We start from the raw sequence: 21,345 nt of genomic DNA, 5'->3' as shown, positions 1-21,345 counted from the left end.
CTGGCATTTGCGTGTTCGGTGATGTGCGTGATGTTGTTCCCCGCTTATTTGTGCAGCTTGGGTCTACACTTCAACCTGCTTTTGTACATTTACAATTCAGAATTAAACGTTGCCTTTTCACCTGTAATTAACTTTGAAACATATTTGCATACATCAACCTATTACTTTTCTCTTGGCAAACTACCCCTCCCTCCGTTTTGTCTGTATAATAACACACATTTTTCGAAATGCCAAAGGTCATTCAGAGTTCATTTGAAGATAGCCGCATGCATAATTGTATATGGCACATGAATGAAGAAATGGCTTATAAAGTATAATTTATGCAGTCGAAGCAACCGAGCTATTTACTTAAGCGAGGTTCATTAACCTTAAGAATTCCAAAGATTAAGTTCTCATGTGTCTTCCCTAGATAAAGAAAAACGAAGTAACAGGAAAATACGGTGGCGTTTTTTTTTTTTTTTTTTTTTTTTTTTTTTCTCTCGTTCAGAAAACTCTTCCAATGCACAACAGTTTGGCATGTCGCTAAAAGTACGGAGAAATAACTTTTGTTCCAGTTGACGGAATGCAGAAGGAGGTGGAAGTTTGGGTCACGTTCGCTGGAAATTCTAGCATCGGAGCTCTTTCAGCAGGCTCCTGCCTCGGTGGTTGTAAACCGACACGTTGATCGCTCACACTCGCAAGAGGCATCTGTTTACCCGAAACATTCCTCAGCGAGATGTTGTCGTGAACACGACCCTAATGCAAATATTGCGGAATGGGCCATGAAATCTGAAATAGAATCTCCATCAACACGAGGGAGTAATTTCATTGGCGGAGGAAACCAATCAGGGGAAAAGTTTGACACGATGTGATGTTCGTGATAGAATGACTCTTATAGAAGTAGCTCCCGGAAAGTTTCTGGAAACTTCCTTAAATCTTTAAGGATGAAATGTTATTGGTAGGTGTGCGAAAGTAAACCAGGAGTTGCATACTGGGAATATAACCCACGAACTTCAAACATTAAAACTACGGATTTGAATAACAAGAGTACCATCGAAAAGTTTAGAAGAGCGTGTGAAGTTTGTAGGCTATGCTAACGACGTTCTACGATCGCCAATTTCAAATATGTAACAAGCGAGAGTGAATAACTAATCCTGAACGTGGTTGCAACGAATTGTGAGCCCCCAGTACGCTAAGTGTTAGATTTTCACCCGACTTTTTAGCAGCAGAGCTATCAACATGCATGAGGATTCGTTTTTGGTGGCGCCTACGTTGTGTACCTTCCCCCCTAGCGTCTAAAGCAGGACATAATCTTATTATGGGCTTAAAAATCCGATTATTTTTTATTCGTACCCAACTAATCTCGGTGTGCTACTCCTAACAAAAGCTCACGCGACTCGGTAATGCCATCTGCTGCATCTATTGTGACATCTCAAAGCGATATTCAAAGTAATCAGAATATTCCAACTGGAAGATTCTGATTACTTCTTCCATTCGCTCCATGAATCATTTCAAAGCATGATGAACGACAACTGCTGCGAGGTTCATCTCTCTCCTGATTGCGTAGTTTTTAATGTATAATCGACGATGTGATCGATCGTTGTTTCCTTTAAGGTTTTATATTAACTTGCATCAAGCAGGGTGTGGGAATCGGAGCCATAAAGCACTAGAGAAAAAAAGTGGGGTGAAGGATTGGAGTGAATAAATGGACTTAATTTTTAAATGCTCTGTCCTCAGAATTGTACTCCCAGGAAGGAAATTACAATAGGAATATCCGTCAAAAACGTCGAATTAGCAATCTTCTCCTTAACGTGATTATGCAAAGGATTGATCTGAATGGAGTAGCTAGCAAACACTGTCGTTAGTTTGGTACGTTATTACGAAGATGGTTCAACGTTATCTTTTCAGAGCAATACGAGAAATGCGCTTTGCATGCTGTAGATGGCATCGTTCAGTATTCTCCGTAGTTATGAGGAATTCACGTTACCTCAGGATCCTGAAGGCACAATAAACACATGCACATATGTTTGTGTACATTGTGGTGAAACTCTTCCTATGCGGTGGGGGGGGGGGGGGGTAGTGGTGTAGCAAACCCGATGAAAGCCTCAAAGGGATCGATTAAGTTCCTATAGGAATGTCGAAAATCATGGTTACGTCACATTTTTATGTAAAGCAAAATATTACTTTATAATGAAAATATTCAACGTTGATTAATTCGTGTTGCCATCGCAGCAATTTTGGAGGTATTTTGAGCAAAACAAATTACTGGAAACTAATTTGATGATTTTAACACAAGAGGGAAATAATGTATTTTCAGTTACTTCAAAACTCTTTTTAAAAAGTAAAGCGAGCAAAGAAGGATGTGTTGACTGGTGGCATTCTCTTGCTACTGAGTCCAGCGTGTGGCGTTGTAAAGAACGACACCACCATTTGGTCGGGAAGATCTGGATTCGAATTCCATCTTGGATCTTTTACTCTTCAATTGAAAACGGAGTCAAGGGATGTCATTCGACGATGGTGGGAGGTATTTTCCTTCTCGAAACTCTGGTTTTGATTTCTGAAATAGCCAAACCGACTGGAGAACACACGCAATTTGCAGATATAAACACGCTCCCTTCCAGACTTCAAGTGAGTCAGCGTAATGGTAAATAAACAAGCGAAGCTGCCGAACCAGTTGGCGACCTTGTATTCATGTAAAGCATATTAACGTGTGGACAGATATGACAACTGCGAAGAAAAGTGTCACGAAGAGCGAACCTGTTCCACTGCGATGTTGAAATAGCGGCTGGGTATCTCTTATCTCCTTGCGTTAGTTTTTATTAATAGTATTCGGCCCACGCAACCAATTTTAATCACTGCTCTCTCTCTCTCTCTCTGTATATAGTCCAGACGAAAAGTTTTTTTTTTTTTTTTCCCATTTTGAAAATGTTTCTTTCTTGCAAGACGAAGTACACAAGGCCGTCCATTTCATTATATCTAATACCACAAGGACGTACCCGACCAAAACCGGACGATTCATCAACGAATTTGACTCTTAATTTTAAAATGGTTTTAACGAATGGTTCCAATTTAGTTCCATAAATAGAATGCAAAGCTTTTTAACTTATCACTCAAATTTGTTCTAAGTGATTCCGTATTTACATTCTTTCGTTTTATAGCAGTTAATATTAAGTTGTGTTATTGAATCGGAAGGAACATTAAAACAAACGGACTCAGAATTGTTCTGTAATAATGCAAATTTATCGATCTCGTTATGCATTAAGAAAGATCAGAATTGATGAGTGCTGTGTTTCAGACACTGCTAAAATAACTTCTGCAGACTCGCAATTTCATTTTCTTCCTTGGGTCGTTTAGCTGACGACGAGAATTTTTTAACTACTGTTTCGCATAATTTCCCATCAGCGCCTTCTACTCCGTGCGAAATTATCTGCTTTACACATTTAGTTGTTTGAAATGCGAACTCTCTCTGAATCGAGTTATTATTGCGACGTAGGCTGTCGTAATAAGTTCTCTAAATGTGAACCTCGTTACCATTAGTAAAATTAAAGGAGTCCGCAGAGCAACTGCAATGATAACTCTTAATCCGAATATTGTACAGAAGTTAGCATGTCCTTTGGGGAGGGGAGTTATAATGCAAAACTTTACATTCCCACATTCCAAAACAGCTATTAAATGATTTCTCTTTCTGTTTGCTTCTTATGCGTCTGTTCACATTCCCAACCAAGTGTTCGCTGGAAGTAGCAAACAAAGACGGCGCACTTCCCATTAGCAGGAAGATAAATGGTGGTGACATGCCTCGGCGATGACGTATCAAGGCGTTACCCCACTGATCGGATGCTCGCTTTTATGAACATCTGCTCCATTTATTCCTTCTTATTCCGTAATTCTACTACTTAAGCGCGAGCTAACTGAATAACTATCTATCACGTAAAGTTAACTAAATGGCTGTGCTGACGCAGCCTAAAATAACTTAAAATAATTTCGTTTTCTGAGTGATGTGCCAAACATTGTCTTGTGTACGCATAAGAGTACGAGGACATGTGATGTGGCTTCCCTAAGACATCGCAAAAACAAAATTACACATTTGCCAATAATGACTGTGTAATGTGACTGTAACAATTATATGACTTGCACGGTCTACTTTTCATAGCCTCCCGGGGACCAGTGTATATAACGTAGGAAGAGCAAACGGGAATTGTATATTGACCTTACGCCACCCACGGGCTTAGTGTTACCTGCATAGTAAAGCGTTGCCTGTCTTCCTCTTTGCGCTCTCATTTTATCAAAAGAAAAAAGTTCGTTTCAATTTTTTATCGAATTCAATCACCACCTGTTATTTCTCGTAATCTCTTTAAAGCTCTAAACACAAAAGGATCTCATTAAAAAAATAAAAAAAGAGATTTTTAAGGAAAGGAAAAACGGTTAGGAAAACCCAAAAAAGTTCTCGATATCCAGTTTAACTGTTTGCAGTTTTTAGAACACGATACAGGCTGGAATAGAATAGATGCGATGGATGAACGTTGGACTCTGACTAGAGCCATCGATAGAGATACAAAATAGCAAACCAAGCAAGAAATAACGCCATTTTGATGTCACTCTTTGAGCACTGAAGAAATTTTGTAATCTGGCATCGATATATGCACCGACTGGCCCATCTTTGTCATATCTTACCTGCTGAAGTACCCTCCACCGTTAAATTTCTGCTTTCTGTTAGCTCTGGCGAGTTGACCAATGAATTGTCAGTTGAGTGCAGTTTATGAAAGATAAAACTCATAAAAACTTCCTCCATATCGATCTCATGATGGGTAGGAAGGGTTGACGTTGCTCGTAATCATGTCTGCTGGAAATGACAAAGCTCACTCTATTGACTCTTGCCAACCGGACAAAGAATTGGACTCCGTTCTTTTGCTGTATCCTAAAGATAGAACTCCATCATTTCAGTAAGCCGACTGCAGTGGTATTCCAGCATGAACTGTAAGTTCAGAGAAATCAAAATTCTTTATCGTTTCCAACTGCAGCCTGTTTTTGCCGAGTGAATTACATCTTCTGTAGTGGGTTCGAATCCCACCGTGAGCGTGGATGTTTCGTGAATGTCTTTAGATGAGAGAAGAATTTCTTCACCGGTTATGAAACACTATCCTGCTCATAGGAGGTCTGAAGTGGCTTTAAATACCCTGTTGATACTAATTTTAATGTACTGTAAGATAAATTATCCATGGTTTTCTTGTGGATATTCCAAACATCTTCAAAGTTCCTCTCGATTTTTTTCCGCCCTGAAAAAAATCGAGAGGAATTCCTTCGTTTTCTCCTGTCCTTTCTTGTTTTTATTGATCCTAACTTTCATCTCCATTGTAGTTTATTACAGTGTCGTAGCTAGAGGGGGACGGCGGGGGCGATCCGCCCTGGGCGACACTTTGAACCTTTATGAAAGTTTGCAGCTAATTCTAAAATACAGTCTTGAGAACTCTTTTCCAAATATTGTAATACTGCGAATTTTCCTCACAATTGCTGTAAGTGTTGCTAGTTGTGAAAGGAGTTTTTCTAAATAAAACTGATTAAGAATTACCTACATTACTATGAAATAGACTTCGCCAATGTCATCGATGATTTTGCTAACAGAAAAGCGAGAAAAATAACATGTCAGAATGTTGAAATTAAAGTTTTACTTCAAAAATAAACATAATGTTTTAATTTATTTCCCTATACGTCGTTTTGACTTTTTGTAGTATTTTTGGTTTGAATTGAGAGGGGCGGCAAAAGCTCTAGCTACACCACTGGTTTATTATTATTATTATTATTATTTCCTTTCTCTGTCTGCAATCCTGTACGTCCCTTCAGTGTATCAGAATATCTTGCTTAGCCAATCAAGCTACTTGCTTCAAATTCTTCTGCAATCTACTAATCTGAACCTTCGTCACTTCTAAGCATTTCTTTGTAATGCGGCGTTCGACAACTAACCCTCTCGAGGGCTGCATGCCTTAGGGTGGTCGGTTTCTGTAACCCCCTGAGAAGTTTTTTCTAATGTGCTAAAAGGTGGTTTTGCAAAGGCAAAACTACCTTTTAGCATTTTAGAAAATTAGAAATGTTAGAAACATTTAGAAATTTTAACACTAAAACTTTCATTAGAAAAAGTTTCTTCTTCTTTCTGATTTATCAGTGTTTCACTGAGTTTATTGGAATTATTCGTATGAATCGGTTAATATAATTTTTCAACCCATCACTTTTTATATACGTTTTAATACTTCGAAATATTTTAATACTACATCGACCAATTTCAACCATAAATGTAAAACTATAATTATTCAGATTTGAAGCAACTTAAAGAATCCTTAATCTTTATATTTGTACATCACTAATTAACAAATGTACTGTTATCACTTTTTAATACCTAATTATCGCTATCCGTTCTGTCTCCTTTATGAAACCGGATGGAACAGTAGTCAACTAAAGGTCTGTAAAACTGCCCTTCAGTTAACCAGGCTTTTTCTCCCCAAAAATTCGGAGGTTTTTTATTCTGCAAAAAATGAGAAGAAGAAAAAAAAACAGTCCGAAGACACTGACATGAAAATCCCCACATTGCTAGAGATTGTGGTTGTTGTGGATTTGTATACTCGAATCACCTAGTGCTATGAGACCAAAGTTACCCCGGCTATGTAAACCCGAAACAACTACATTATCTAGCAGTCTGGGAATCTCACAGAGTACGAAATACAGCAAGAAGAGCATACGTCATTAACAGATACAATGTGATGGTTTTATACTATTTGCTTCTGGCGAAATTCTAATCAAATTGAAGTTTAAGATTAGGAGCTGTGTCTCAGAGTGAGACACCTAATTTTTATCCTTAATTTAACTTCATTTTCAATTAATATTTTTGAAAATACTGTTCCGCACACGATTTTATTTTCTAGAACTCCAAGTTATATTTCCTTCAGAAATTGATTCGTTTCTAGACAGAAAAGGTTGTTTTCGTTTGCGATGCAGTTTCGGTACAGCTACTGGAAAGCCTTGTTGGCACATGTTCAGCTGCTTTGGTGATTCCCCAGGATATGCCAAAGAGTTCCTTAACTAGAGCTCCAGGTTGTGTAATTAAGCACAACATTGGAGCCCAATATAAATGGATGCTGACTGGTTGCTGTAAGAATCTTGATAATTTCGATTCTTAATAAAGGAATTAGATATTCGAATTCAGATGAACAAGGAAATATCTGCAGACCATGAAACGAGAGGTTAAATGTCTATATGAGGAGTGCAGTGGATTTGAGAAGAGGTCAGTCACCTTATGCTCCCCTTTTAGCAGAATCGAGAAGTTTTAGTGAACTGGGAAGGGTGGGACACCTTAATGAGAACAATGTACCCTGTGGTTATTTTCATGTGGAATTTATATTGCTAGCACGACGTTCAAAAGTTAATTCCTCAAGCGACTTATGCGAAAGAGAAACTAGTTTCCCTGAGTGTTCAGAAAGCTATATTTGGGAAAGTTTGTTCAAGTACTGGAGCTGCTTATGATTCGCAAAATGACAGAAATCCCATCTTGTCCAAATGCATGTCATTTAGGTGATTAACATTTTGTGTGCAAAATAAGACAGAGCTCATCCAGTCTTGTGTTATTTTGTGTTGGGAAGGGGGGGGGGAGTAGAAGTTATTGAGAATTCCTCCAAGAAAAATATTTTGGAGATCCGTATTACGGAACTGGATACAGATTTTGCAGATGCTGTTGTCTCGATGCAAGTTTTTCATCGCCCGGTGTGAGACCACTGCCGCGCTTATTGTAGGACGGAAGGGTTTGAAAAAGTTAAATGTTTGACTCTAGAGCAGGGTTTCCAGTTATATAAAATAAAAAAAGAAAAATCGTTGTCCACCCACTTATCAAAAACCTTTCGCGGGTGAGAGTCCCATGAAAAAAGTTTTGTCAATTAAAGAAGAGGAATGTAATAATTAAAACTGAAGTTAAGGCTCTCTGTGTGTGTGTAAACAAGTATAAAATTATTCAATTTTATAAAGAATTTAAAAAAGCTGCATTTCATGTTTACGTCAGCTGAATTTTTAAACCGGAGAAGAAGAAATTGCCTTTGATTGAATTATGAAATAAATCATTCATTCCAAAAGAACTAAACGAACTAGTTAAATCTTTGCTTTAATCTCTTATTTTGAGTCGTATCACAAACGATTTGAATAGTCTATTCAGTGCTGCAAAAACCTTAAATGGGAGATATCCAGTGGACAAGAATCGAATCCGAACACTTATTATTTTAAGCCGAACTGAATCTGGTCGCAAATCATCTTCCCAGCATCAAGTACTTTCTTTAACCTTGGGTAGCTCATTGAGAAGCTTTCTGAAGCGAAACTAAAAAATAATTCATTATTGGATTCCTTCTCTTTCAGATTGTACTTCTGCTGAATCAGTTTGTTTGCTTTTTTTCTTATGTTAAGTATTTTTAAGATCTGTATAACACTCAAATCACCCATACTAAAATTTCACTAATTTCTCTTCCCACCCTTCCTATTTCGGAATTAACCATACAAGTTCCAGGATTGAGCACATAGGACATCACTGGCGAATTTGACAAAACCACAGTTTTAGTTAAACTTGGAAGATGTCCTGATGCATGGTCCAGCTACAAAAGATTTTAATTTAGCAATTTTTGATGTTGAAGAACTTGTATTGGCAGAACTACATAAATACCGTAACATATGTGGCGTTCTCGATACGAAGAAGACTAAAACAAGTGAGATTCTGTTAAATAATAAACACAAGACGTTATAATCAGGCCATAACGATCAAAGAACGAAAGGAGTAGCTATAATCCTTAATACGAAGATAAACTTCTTGACCGGAAGGCAGTTTCAAGTAATGATATGGACAGATATCCAAAATGGAGAATAACACGATGAAACTTAGCTGTGCCTGTGGTTCCACACAGGGGTCTACCGTGGACGAATTTTTCGTGTCCATTAGAGAAGGCAGCCAGTATTTTTTTTTTTTTTTTTTTTTTAAAAAAGTGGGGTGAGGAAGTTGGTCCTTGTTGGCGATCTAAACACTAGAGTAGGAAATAATACTAGACATGTATAAACGTTTTGAAAACCTTGGAGAAAAGAGCAACGCTCATAATAGCGGCAGTACCGCTTGAATTTCTGTTCAGGAAATGAGATAGTAATATCATGTTCTTACATAAAAATGAGCACAAATTCACATGGAGAGAGAGAAATAAGAAAAGTTTCGTGGACTGGGGTCTTGTGACATTGATCTTGACACCGTTTCTGAACAAGAGTATGCAATGGATTTTAAATAAGAAGTAAGCATTTTGTTTTCAGCAGGATAAAATTGAATATCATATTGAGACCGTGGACGGTTCTGTAGATTATTTTTAAGTCTAGACGGAAAATCGTATGCTTAGTTTTAAAAAGAATCGCTCCAGCAGCTTTCAGAGATGACCTGTAGACTCCGATATACAAATATTATTAAAAAAAGGAAGCGTTTGAAAACAAAAATCAAACCTTGTTGATAGTGGCAGACCGAATGCGTTTATTCTGGCTGGTATGTCTGTTTCGTCTAAAAAAAAAAAAGAGACCATTGACCAATTTATGAGGTTTGTCATCAAGAATAGAAAAATCAGAACGCCATAGTGAATTTCAGGAAGTTAGAGGCAGAGGAAAGAAGAAAACGGAATGAAAATTCCTAGCAAGTAAGTTAGCATGTGATCAGAGAAAATAAAGAAAAATATAAAAAAGCGAAGTATTGTGTAAAAGTAACTAAACAAAATGTCATGAGAAGCCTTGGTAAGAATGTAGAAGAAAATATTGGGAAGGTGGCAAAATATTCTGGAGGCTCTGACAAGCTTAGAAATGGAGAAAAGAGTACTGTAAAAGGAATCAGATAATAAAGGTCATGAAAAGGAAGATAAAGTTTAATGTCTGGAGTAATTAAAGATTGGTTAAACGAAAGAAGCAGTGACAGAAAAGTAGTAGAAAATATTCAAGTAGAGTGCATATCAACATTTGGTAGAAAAATGTAAGCAGAGCTAATCTGAGATGGTGTGCGCACTTAAACAGAACCGGAGAGAAAAGGTTGATAAAACAGGTGTTTGATGATAGGTTGGCAAGTAGAAAGACTCAGAGTGTGACGGAAGACTAGAGGCAATTGGAAGTACCCTAGGAGGTTGAAGTATAAGATTTGATGATATTGAAGTCGTGACAGACGGTAGATTAATTTGGAGAAATATCATTGGTTCAGGAGATTCATGACAATGCAAACAGAATGTTGTATGTAATCATCCTGTGCACTCTCTAGGAGTGTACAGCATCTGTGATCGAATATTAAATTGATAATGAGAAAAATAAATTGTTTCTGTGCTTCACTTTATGAATAGCGAATATTTCGCTAGGATCAAGCGGCCGTATTACTATCAAATAGAGAAGACCGAAAGTTAACCGCAGGTAATATTCAAAACGTGTGCATCTACTAAGCTTAATTTGACCTCGTTCGCTTGAATTACGGGGAATGGTCTCGCAAGCGGTAAGTTGAGAAAATGTTTGGTTGGTCGGCACCGGAGATAGACATTTCGACGCCTGAGTTCTCTGAGGCGGCAAAATGTCTAGTAAAAGGCGCCGGTCTTTAAGAAGATCGGAGCCTTTCAGTATGAAAAGCTCGAAATCGTAGTCGCCCTTTGTATCGACCCTGGTTAGTGTCAAGCTAAAACTAAAGAGATTTTTACACGTTCCTGTGAACACGGCATTCAAAACATACACACTCCAAGTGAGGCGCTCGCTTGAGGTCTATATGAACAAATAAGTCACACGAACTATTTTTCGTTCCTTTCGTTTTTCATATTCAAATATACTTTTTGCCTAAACGTCAATATACTTCAAGATTATGCCTAAACTTTAGGCATAATAATAATAATCAGTACATGGCAGGAAGAGAGAAAACGAGGAGTCGTCGATGGGGATTGTGTAAGAGTGGTTAGTCGGTAGGTTTGTTCTTGGAGGATGGTGAATGGGTGGAATGAGCTGCTAGTGGTGGTTGTGGATGCTTCGTCAGTGAATGAATTTAAGGCAAGGTACGATAAATATTGTGTGAAAGAGATCTCCTGCGAGGAGTCATCTTCTGACTTAATGGAGACGCTTTCCGATATAATGATAATTTTAAATTATTATTATAAATTATTGTTAGTATTATACGAACTATCATGATATTAACATTTTTTATGTTTTTGCTTTAACATTTATTTAAAACAAAAACCAGAAAAGTGATTCACCAAAATTTTTGCATTGATGTTGAATCAATTAAGGAGTTGGACTACCTGCATACAGCTGCTTAAGGATCCGTAATTTGCGTCTCTGTGGCATTGACAGGAGACCTCCACGACCCCTCTTTCTCCCCTCACTTCTCCTCCTTCCCATTCTTTTTCTTGCCGCCGCAGGATAGAAAAGGTCGCCTGTAAACGGTGGTTGAATTTTGCATTTTTGGTCGTTTGATGTCGAATTTTCCAAGAACCCGCATAACAGCGAAGATCGTAATGTGTTTACAACCAATTGGGAATCTCCTGACGGCAACAGGAGAGCGCCCTCTGGAGCCCTGTAATTTGTCTTGTATTCAAGTGAATGGGAATACTCCTAATCTTTCAGTGAGTCACTTCCAGGAATCGGGTGGAGTGAGGCAGTTGAAAGGAGGCACCTGATTGAACTCGGAGGAGGGAAAGCAGGTCACAAGTCAGAGCTTGGCGGGAAAGGCATTCAGCTGAGCCGCAGTGCTCATTGGCTACTCGGACAAAGAGTCCAGAAGCGGGAATAACAAGTTCATTCTATACACAGGTTACTGACTGACTTCCGAGAGAGAGAAATTCTTGACATGAGACCTTTGAACTTTGGGTGCTTTTAATGTCAACATATTAATATTTCACGCAATGAATTGTTTTGATATCCATTGCTTTTGGTGGCTTCTATATATATAAAAAAAAAAAAAGCATTTCGCCATTAATTTCATTTATTGGTCATAGTTATGATTCGGAATTTGATTATTAATTTGTTAAACCTTTAAGAAAAAAATAATATATCACGAGCAAACCAAATAGGAACGTAACAAAAATTAAGCCATCCTCTGCCTCTTCAGATACACGTCGCTCTCCACAGTTAAAGTGATGGCTCATTTACAACCAGCATGTCGCCAACTTCCTTATTCCCTGCCGGTACGTCCATGCAACCCCCAGTTTCTGGGCTTTGCAAAGTCTGGTATTTTGACGTGCTGTCCCGTAATGGTTTCATGAGGTCATTAAAATTCATGTTTTGTTTTGCATTCCGCGCTCCTCGATTTCTATTTCAGATGTAATTTCAGTGAGCAGTTAATTTGTTCTTTCGACGCTTCATTTTACTAAGCCACAGGGAATTTTATTTAATCAAAAGCAACTTCTGTTTCGCAGTACAAGAGAATGCAAATTTACACACGAGAACACTTTCGAAGTAGCGCCTGATTATATTTTATATCTTGATATTAGAAAAGAGATGACTTCTTCCATCGACTTTTATAGGCTTCGAACACTTTTTGTTACTCCGCTCACTTGCTTAAAAGTAAATAAATAAATAAAATAAAAAGTTTTGTACCCGGTTAAGTTCGAAAACTTACGTAATTTTCCCCAGTCGTGAAAAACATTGTATGTAATGCATTCCTATGTAATCCATATCAAATACGTATAGCCTGAGACACGCGAATTGTGCATTTCCTTAGATGGTTACATAACGATATTTCTTAACTGCGAAGGATCTACTTCCTCTTTTTCTTAGGACGAATCGTTCGATTCTTCTTCATCTGGATCGTAACAAATAAATAAGTGGTTTGTAAAGTGATAAGTTCCGTGTAATCGCGAATGGCGTCCTGAGTCTCAATCCCGTCCAAGACATGAGGAACGCCTTCCATTGAAGGTAAGGGAAGCTTTTTCCTGCCCGAGAGTACCAATGAAAGCATTCGAATATCCTATAGAAAGTATTACGGGGCTACTAAATATGGTGTTACACTATTGATGAATCGGGAGTGGGAAGAAGTGGTTACTAATTATCACAATCGGTATGATTCCTTGTTGTAGAATATTTCTCACTTTTAGAAGCTTACAATCGGCATGAGGTATTCGAATTTTGCTCAAATATTTCATACTCAGCAGAACGCACGCATTAGCGACGTCGCCCTTTGAGCGGAAGATCTGGTTTCTGGACGATCGCATTTCGCAAAGAGTCTTTATAAGCAGTTTTCAACTGAAGATGAATTAGTTGTCTTTTATGGAGGTGATCCTTTCTCTCTCCCACCTTCCTGAAATTTCTCCCTCCCCGAAACACAGGTCAATAGGAACACACCATTAAGAACTATAATACACCAACTTCATACTGCTTTAGCTGTAATTCCAAACATCGCAGCTATTCAGTTAGTCGCATTTTACAGGTCGGTGTAGTTCTCCAGAGCTAAATTTCTCTTCAAGATTTTGACATCCTGTCTACAGTCTGATATGACTTGAGAAAACTTTGGGGACAAGCATTTCCTCTGAAAATAGCTATCTCTTTGGTTGAACATAACATTTCTGAATTTCTGGTCACATTTGTTCCAGTCGCGTTTATGTTGGATGAAGTTAAATATGCGATTCTAAAGATGCCAGTAGCCACGAATAAGACGATATACATCACTACTTTAATATTAGTTTTCGCAACGATGGCAATGTTTTGGGAATGAGTCCTGGATGATCGAATTTAAAGTGCAATGAAAGTGAATATTATCATACAACGATATTTCCATTGAAAACTGAAAGTTCTGTTACGACTACAACTGAAGACCAATCTTCATATCACTTTAACGCTATTCTATCCAGAAAATATTATTCACATAGACGTTTCTAGAGTATAATAATGTATGCATTTAATTCCTTTTTCTGTTTTTGTAGCTGAAGGTGACTTGGAGAAGTTTACTCATGTTCGTCAACACTACATCACCGCTTATGAGCAGACCAAAGACCTCTTCGCCACCAGACCCGAGTGCATCAATCAACTGTACCAGAAAGCTGCTACTACTCCAGTGAACATTATACGAACAATAGATCGCTATCGTGATGACGGTCGTACGGGATCAGGGATTTTCATGGTCACTCCGATCATTGGGGATGAACAGAAAAGAAGAAAACGAATCCTGGACATCGAAACAAGAAGAGTAAGACTGCCGAATATTCTTAGAATTAGCTTATCAGTAAACTTTAACGAAATGGTTTACATTAAGAATATGTAATCAAAGGGGATGAAAATATGTTGGAAATATTTCTCTTAATATACACGCTTATAATTATTTCATGGGAAATCTTTATTGCTTGACTAGCAGTACTAAAGACTATTATTTTGGTTCCTAAAACAGATGCAAATGTGTTAATAAGTGATTATCACAGTCAGCTGCAGATGAGTGCTCTCCCTTCTTTTTATGTTCGCAGTTACTGTACTTTTTTAATCAGCAATTAATCTTAGAAAAAGTATGTAAACCTTTATTCCTTTTATGCCATTTCCCCCTTTTAAGGTGAACTGGAAAGTTTCTCTTTAGCCCTAAATTTCTGAAGATAGACCGACAGCCATCTCCATTGTTGCCAGCTATGCACAAGACTGTGATTTCAGCATGTATCGAGGAAGAGAGTATACAAACAAGTGTCGCAATCTCGTGGCTCCAAACACTACCACAGATATTCTTGTCTGAATTAGTGTGTTGTGCGGTCCATTTTCTTTAGTGACGGAGTTAATATACCAAATATCTCGGATGGACAACTGCAAATTCCAAACATCGACCAACTGGTAAACCAGCTAGTCGATGTTTGGAAATGCCTTAAAAAAAGTCCCTCTAGTATAATCGAACTTATTCTTCTTTTGGCAGTCTAGTGCTATGGAAACAATCTTCATTTTCTATTAAATTAATTGCATTTTACAAAATGATTATTTCGGAAACGCAGCTTGTTAAAGACAGTTGAATAAAATTCTTTTATGTATGAGATTTCATCAACTGGATTTTAAATTTCGACCTACTTTCCTCTTTTGATAGTACAGATGATTCGCTTGTATGTAATGTAGAGAGGTCTACTCGGCAATCTGAAAAAGCATAGAGGCAAGCAACGACAAATTCCTTCACGAAATGGTGCACTTTGCTCCATCCACTTTAAAGGACCGTGACCTTTTTTTCTGCATTAACGTAATTGCATGCGGTATGCCCTTTACAAATATTTCATTGGTTGTAGCCTGGAATGTCATTCTGCAACTAACAAAGGAATCCAAGTTGATTTATTTTTTTTTTTTTTTAAGCGAGCAAGTTAAGAATGCATTGAAATTCTAAAAATGCAAATGAGAAATTACTCTTGAACAATCGATAAATCGATTTCTGTTCAAAGGGAAAAGAGGTCAAGTTGTCATTATATCATGCAGCGTAACCCAATGTGATTTAGATGTGCCGGATCCAAACTTGGAAGTAGAGAATGGAAGGATATAGGATGGACTGAGAAATACTTCTCAGTTTTTCTTAATCATTTTCTGCTATATTAATATGTATTTCAGCCTTTTTTTTTTCCCTTCCCCAAATGGATACGGACGTTTCTGTTCTGTTATTTCATTGGAAATTCCTTTCTGGCTTTGATATTCAAAGAGGAAAACATCTTTTTTTTTTTTTTTCCTTCTAAAATTATTTACATTCATTTTTCTTTTAAAGAGTGCAAAACTTAAAATTCACTTTAAATTTCATCTTAATGAAGCCTTCAGACAGCTGCTGCTAATATTTTAAGTACAACAATTTCGATCAATTTTACTTCAGCTCATTCAAAATCGTGGCTTAAACGCAGTCCCATTCTGCTAAGCCACTACATATTAAGTGCCGCGTATATTATTAAACATTAAGTATACAAATCTCTTTTTTCCAGCCAGCAAGTTTTGCTCTTGCTCGAGATGGCTCAGGTGATGAAGACACGTGTCTGCTGGAAATTGCAAAGCATCTTACCAGACTTGGATGGGATGTGGCGCCATCTATCGACGAGTCACGCAATGGCGACAAAATCCTGAGAAGATTGCCTTCTCCTGAGGAATTGATGCATGCATTATCACTGGAATATCCGTCCACAGTCGTTCCAGTTGACGTCACTGGTTCTAGTTTCTGGAGGCTTTCATCCATTCGCCGCTCCCTAATACACGTAAGTGTGGTATACAACTACAATTTAATCATGTTTTTGTCTTCTTTTTCTTTTCTTCTCTCTCTCTTACTATCTTAAGTTAATTTAAAGCATCGTAAAATACTTCATTCGATTGGCACACCTACGATAATGCTCCAGCGTTAGGTTTAAATGTATTATACAAGACAGGAATCAGAACCTGAGCACGCGTGCTAAAGTTGGCAGGCGGTGATGTTTTAGATGACCTAAGAATGAAATTAAAAATTTTGTTCTAACGCTGGTAAAAAGAAGGCTTGTCTGGTATGAGACAGAAGAACAAATGCCGTAGAAAGCAAGTGAGCTTCCTTATTATCTTTATTACAGATTTATTGAGAAAACATTATATAAATCATATCGCATCATCAAAATGTCCTGCTTATGTGACAAGTCATTTGGAGATATTTACTTTCTTGCAGATGGCAAAAAAAAATGAATTTCCCATTAGAGGCACTGGTAACATTTGTTAGTATTATTGTGATATTAAAGGTGCCTGTATAGCCCAGTGGAAATGGTGTTTACTTCCATAGTGCTCGCCCGCTCGATGGAAGACTGCTATGGGTTCGATTCTGGTCGCTGACTTCGACCGATCCCCAGTTAATCTATCTTTTGCACAAGCAAATAGGAATTTTTATTTAAAAAATCGACAGTGGAACTCACTGTTTCAGGCATACCTATTAGGGTTTGGGGCAACGAGATGGTAGCACTTGTCTGCTGTAATCCATCCGTTGAAACTTTGATCCATTATTATCTTGAGCTCGCTGCAAACGATGGTTGAAGGGTGTGAAACCAGTTGCCCATCATTCTTCAAAAGTTAATTAACGCCAAATGAGTTCCGCCTTCCCTTTTGCGAATAAAATGGCGTTAGAAATTTAAAAAAAAAAGTGCACTGAAGTCGGATGATTATTAATACATACACGTGAATTTTGAGAATATGAAATATTATTCAAAACACCACTCAGTCGATTCATGTGAAAGTGCCATCATTTACTCTCCACCCAGAAAGATATAATGAACAGACATGATACGTCCGGCTCAGCCTCATGTTTTTGCGTAAACTCAACCTACATCCAAACACGACTGCTAGTTGTAGTCTAGAAATTAACTGTTGTCACAATCAGTTATGAAAAATTACCGGATTGTGTACAATAAACTTGCTTCAAAATATGCAGCATGACTGAAGGCCATGCTGCATGGTCAGCTAATGTTTATTTCCAACTCATCTTTATAGTAATGAAAGCCTTTTACTACTTTGTTCTTCTATAAGGGGGAAAAGCAGTTTTTCATATGCCTATTCTCGATGATTTCATTATGGACAAATTTTAGCCAATGCTTTGACCTTAAGCCAGTGCTGTTCAGCTGGCAATTCAGAATTTCATTCTGAATTTGCTTCCCTGTTTTATCATTTCTAGTATAACATTCTGCGAGTTCTAAGTGACATCAACCAACGATGAATTGTTATTGGCATACAGTCTCTTTTTCTTTTTAATAAATATAATTGATATTCACTTCATCGTAAAATAAACGTGCCCCCTTTTGGCTATATGTTCCTTGTTATTGACTACTATTTGATTGCAACTTTGTATATATGGCATGACAGGAGACTATTGCAGTTTGCTGGAAAGAGATGAAATCAAATTCCAAATGTTACATTGCTTTGTACATCGACAAACGTTATGTGTTTCTTCGCTGGAACTATCTAATACATGGACAAGGTAGTGAAAATAATCAATAACGTAAACCGTGCTCTTTGCATAGAAAATTCAAAACATTTTTAAATTAACTTGATGCCGGATATGGTGACTTGCTTCTGCATGATCGAACTTTGACTGAGCGGTGGAAAATGTTTAGTAAGATTTTTCAAATTTAAAGAACTTTCTCTCTTTTTATTGGAAGAAGTAAAGTGAGATAGATACTGATATAACTGAAAGTTTCCATGATGTCCTTTTGCGTCGTCTTGTTTTCCTAACTGTTATAACTCAGTATTTGAATGTGTTAATTATTTTGCTCTGCAAGGGAAAGACCAAGCAATATGTAATCTTTATGGTCATTGTAACAGGTTTTAGTAATAAGCTGCCATCGTTAAAATCAAATCTAGAAAGAAAACAGTTGAATTCACATCGAATCCTGCAAGGAAGTTTTTGATAAATGACAATACTTGGTTAAACGCCAGAATTTAGAAGTATTTATTCCTGGGCTCGACACTCTTATTGAGAATTTTGATAACAAGCATACGGGTGTTCAGCAATCCATTTATCAAATGAAATTGTTGCGAACCTAAAAAGATGAACTTATCAGAGTTCGATCAGAGACCGAAGAATTGTCTTAAACGTTTTTTATTTCACTGAGAAATACTCACACATGAAAGATTTGGAATTAAAAATTATTTCGATGCTTGGAAGTCCTTCTCGGCATACAAAAGTATGCCGAGAAGGACTTTTCTAACATGAAATACATAATCAAAACCCAGAAACAGTATGAATGACTACTTTTAAACAGTTACTTCCACGCCGAAGTAATGTAACTTTATGCAGTAACTTTCAGTGACGTTTAATCTTCTTCTATAGCTTTCATTAACTAAGCTTTTTTTTTTTTTTTTCAACTTTTAAATTTCATTTGTTCTGTTATTAAAGGATTAACAAAACAAACAATATATCTTTATAGTTATATCATCTTATATATTAAAAAAAAAAATTGCTGCTCGCCGTCTAAACTATTTTAAAAATCTTGCTCAATAAATGTTGGACAAGAGGATCTTAAGCCATCCGTTGCACTTGACGGATTCATCTGAAACTGGCGAAATTTCATTTGGTTGTGATATTCCCAACTAGAGGCTACATGTCTTATTCCTTTTGAAACAATTTCGAAGGCAAACATTATTTCTATAAAAAATAATAAATTTTTCTTATATAATTTTCATAAATTCACTCATTTTTAAAGACTCAAAGAAAAAATGAATATCTCTCAGTTTCTGTGACGAAAACAAGGAAATATTTAAAATTTGGATGCATTCGAATTCTGTTTCTTTTCCAGGTTGATTTCATCGTAAGGAGAAAGAAGCGAAAAAAGATTAAACGAAGAAACACGATTTCAGAAGGCAGTAGCAAAGAGTTGGAAGAAGTTCTCAAACAGTCGAGGGATCTTGTAAATAGCTCGTGTCAGACGGATGACCTCGAAAGCTTTCTGAGGATCGAATGTCCCGCTTCTCCACCTTTGCCCATTTCCTGGACGAAAGAGCGGTCTTCCCAGAAATATGACTCGAGGAGGAAATCCCAACTCGAAATCAGTCCAGTTCCACTCGAATCCCCTTCTGGTCACGTCGGGAAGAACGAAAATCTCTCCGATAACTCGGCAGTTGGTACAGAAAATGAAACTCGTTCAGGTCCAAAAAAAGGCGAGAAATGCGGAGTGAAAACAAAATCCCGCAGCTTCATACCCATCTCAACGTTATCGGCGGCCATGACAACAGCCGTGAAAATGAGGCAAAGTTCCTCTCGAACAGCAGGGAAGACCGGCGATGACGGGCGTTCGTCAAGCGGCAACTGGAGTGGAAGTAGCAGCACAAGAGCGTCCGTTGACTCCGATCAGCAGCATCCTTTACCCACTGTCGATGGTGCATGCAGTCCTTCCAGGAGTTCTTTGGGCAAAGATTCCGTGCTTTCTGATACTGACGGAAGGTTCGTATATTTGTTCGCATCTTAAACTAGTATTACTGAGTGTCAATACATTGCATCGAAGAAATCCGTGAATCTTTAGAAAATACCATGTCATGAAATGTCTGTACATTTAACCAAACTCGTGTTAATGATGAATGGATAACCATTAAAACTAACTCTATGCCAAGAAGTTTTAAATATGCCAACGTTGTTTCTTTCCGTAGTTCCTTTCAGACAGGTTGATCAGTAAGAATTTCTGGCTGAGATCTGTCAACTCACCAGTATTACCGCAACAGTGACAAACAGCGATTTTTAAAAGATCTGCCGAACTGCAAGTCTTTCTTGATATTTTTGGATTTGGGTATTTTCTCCTTTCGATCCATCTATAATCAGCTTTGTTCTTCATTTATATGATGATGATCAGCCTGTCTTGCTCACCCACTACAGGGCGAGGGCCTCTCCCATTGTGGGAGGGTTGGGTCTTCTTCTCCCATGACGACCCAGTCCATCTTGGGAGAATGTTTATTCACTTGTATGTATGAAGGTGGAAGACAATCGCAAACATTCATGCCTAGGCGGGATTAGTCTGCGGGTTCGAATATCCACTCGGCCAACCAGGCCGGCCTTCATTAATATAAAATGGAATATATCCTTGATAAAACAAAAGGACGTTATCTTCCGTTTTTGTTGCCATTCTCTGTTTCATAAAAATAGGACCATCAAGCAGTGCCTCATATTGAACATCTAGAGTAAGACATGTTCTGGAATAGAAGCATATTCGTTAATTATGATACAGCAAAGAGTGAAATTAGACGCAGTTGTTTTAACATTTTTTGGTGGTATTGTCTGTAAAGCAACTTTACAGACAATACCACTAAAAGTGACAATGACTATTAGGAAAACAAAGGAAATGATCCCGACTGTTCTGCCAAAAACCTGTTAGTGTGGTAGCTACTTACGAGAAACAGATAGGTAAAAAAGAAAATTAGCTACAGGTATGTAGCATAGTCTTTCTGTCGCACAACCTTTTCATTAGTAGCATACATTACCTGAAAGAGCATATCGAAATTTAAAACTTAGCACATTAAAAATATTTAATGTGATTACGTGTAAAAATCCCACAGTAAAAAGGCAATTTCTTCAGGTTCTTGAAGACTGTTTCATTTTTTAGTTTTTTTTTTTTTAATTTTTTTGTTTAATTTTATTGTTATCGCTATTAAGAACTTTCAACTAGTTTCCCTTCAGATGAAGAGGAAGGGCTCCCCCCCCCCCTTCTTTCTCTCCAACATCACTCATAACTGGTGTCTAATCAGTGAAGAATATCACGTCGGGTCATTTGTTGCAAAGATAAATTGGGGGTCCTTGCGATAAGAACTTTACTGGCTGAATTGCTCGTGAAATTAATCACCTTCTTGTGTAATTAATTTCAGTCGTCACACGTATTCGTAGGCGACAACGTAGCTACATTACAGCCACACCTCACTAGAATTTCTAGGGATGGGGACAAGAAT

The 21,345-nt window shown here is 37.6% G+C and overlaps 1 protein-coding gene across 1 annotated transcript in view; it reads left to right on the top strand.

Moving 5' to 3' along the window:
* Positions 1–21,345, top strand: part of LOC150104391 (uncharacterized) — a 159,223-nt gene that overhangs the window by 132,445 nt on the left and 5,433 nt on the right. The window contains exons 2-4 of the mRNA XM_090396973.1: positions 13,902–14,164; positions 15,897–16,163; positions 19,212–19,855. Coding sequence (XP_090253099.1) covers positions 13,902–14,164; positions 15,897–16,163; positions 19,212–19,855 — 1,174 coding nt within the window. The remainder of the gene's footprint in view (positions 1–13,901; positions 14,165–15,896; positions 16,164–19,211; positions 19,856–21,345) is intronic.

The sequence above is a fragment of the Typopeltis vanoorti genome, chromosome 8 (genome assembly GCF_054136105.1).
Source record: "Typopeltis vanoorti isolate ZY-2024b chromosome 8, IOZ_Tvanoo_1.0, whole genome shotgun sequence".
NCBI lineage: Eukaryota > Metazoa > Arthropoda > Arachnida > Uropygi > Thelyphonidae > Typopeltis > Typopeltis vanoorti.
The sequence above is the reverse complement of the archived record's forward strand: the minus strand, read 5'-3'. Positions and strand labels throughout refer to the sequence as shown.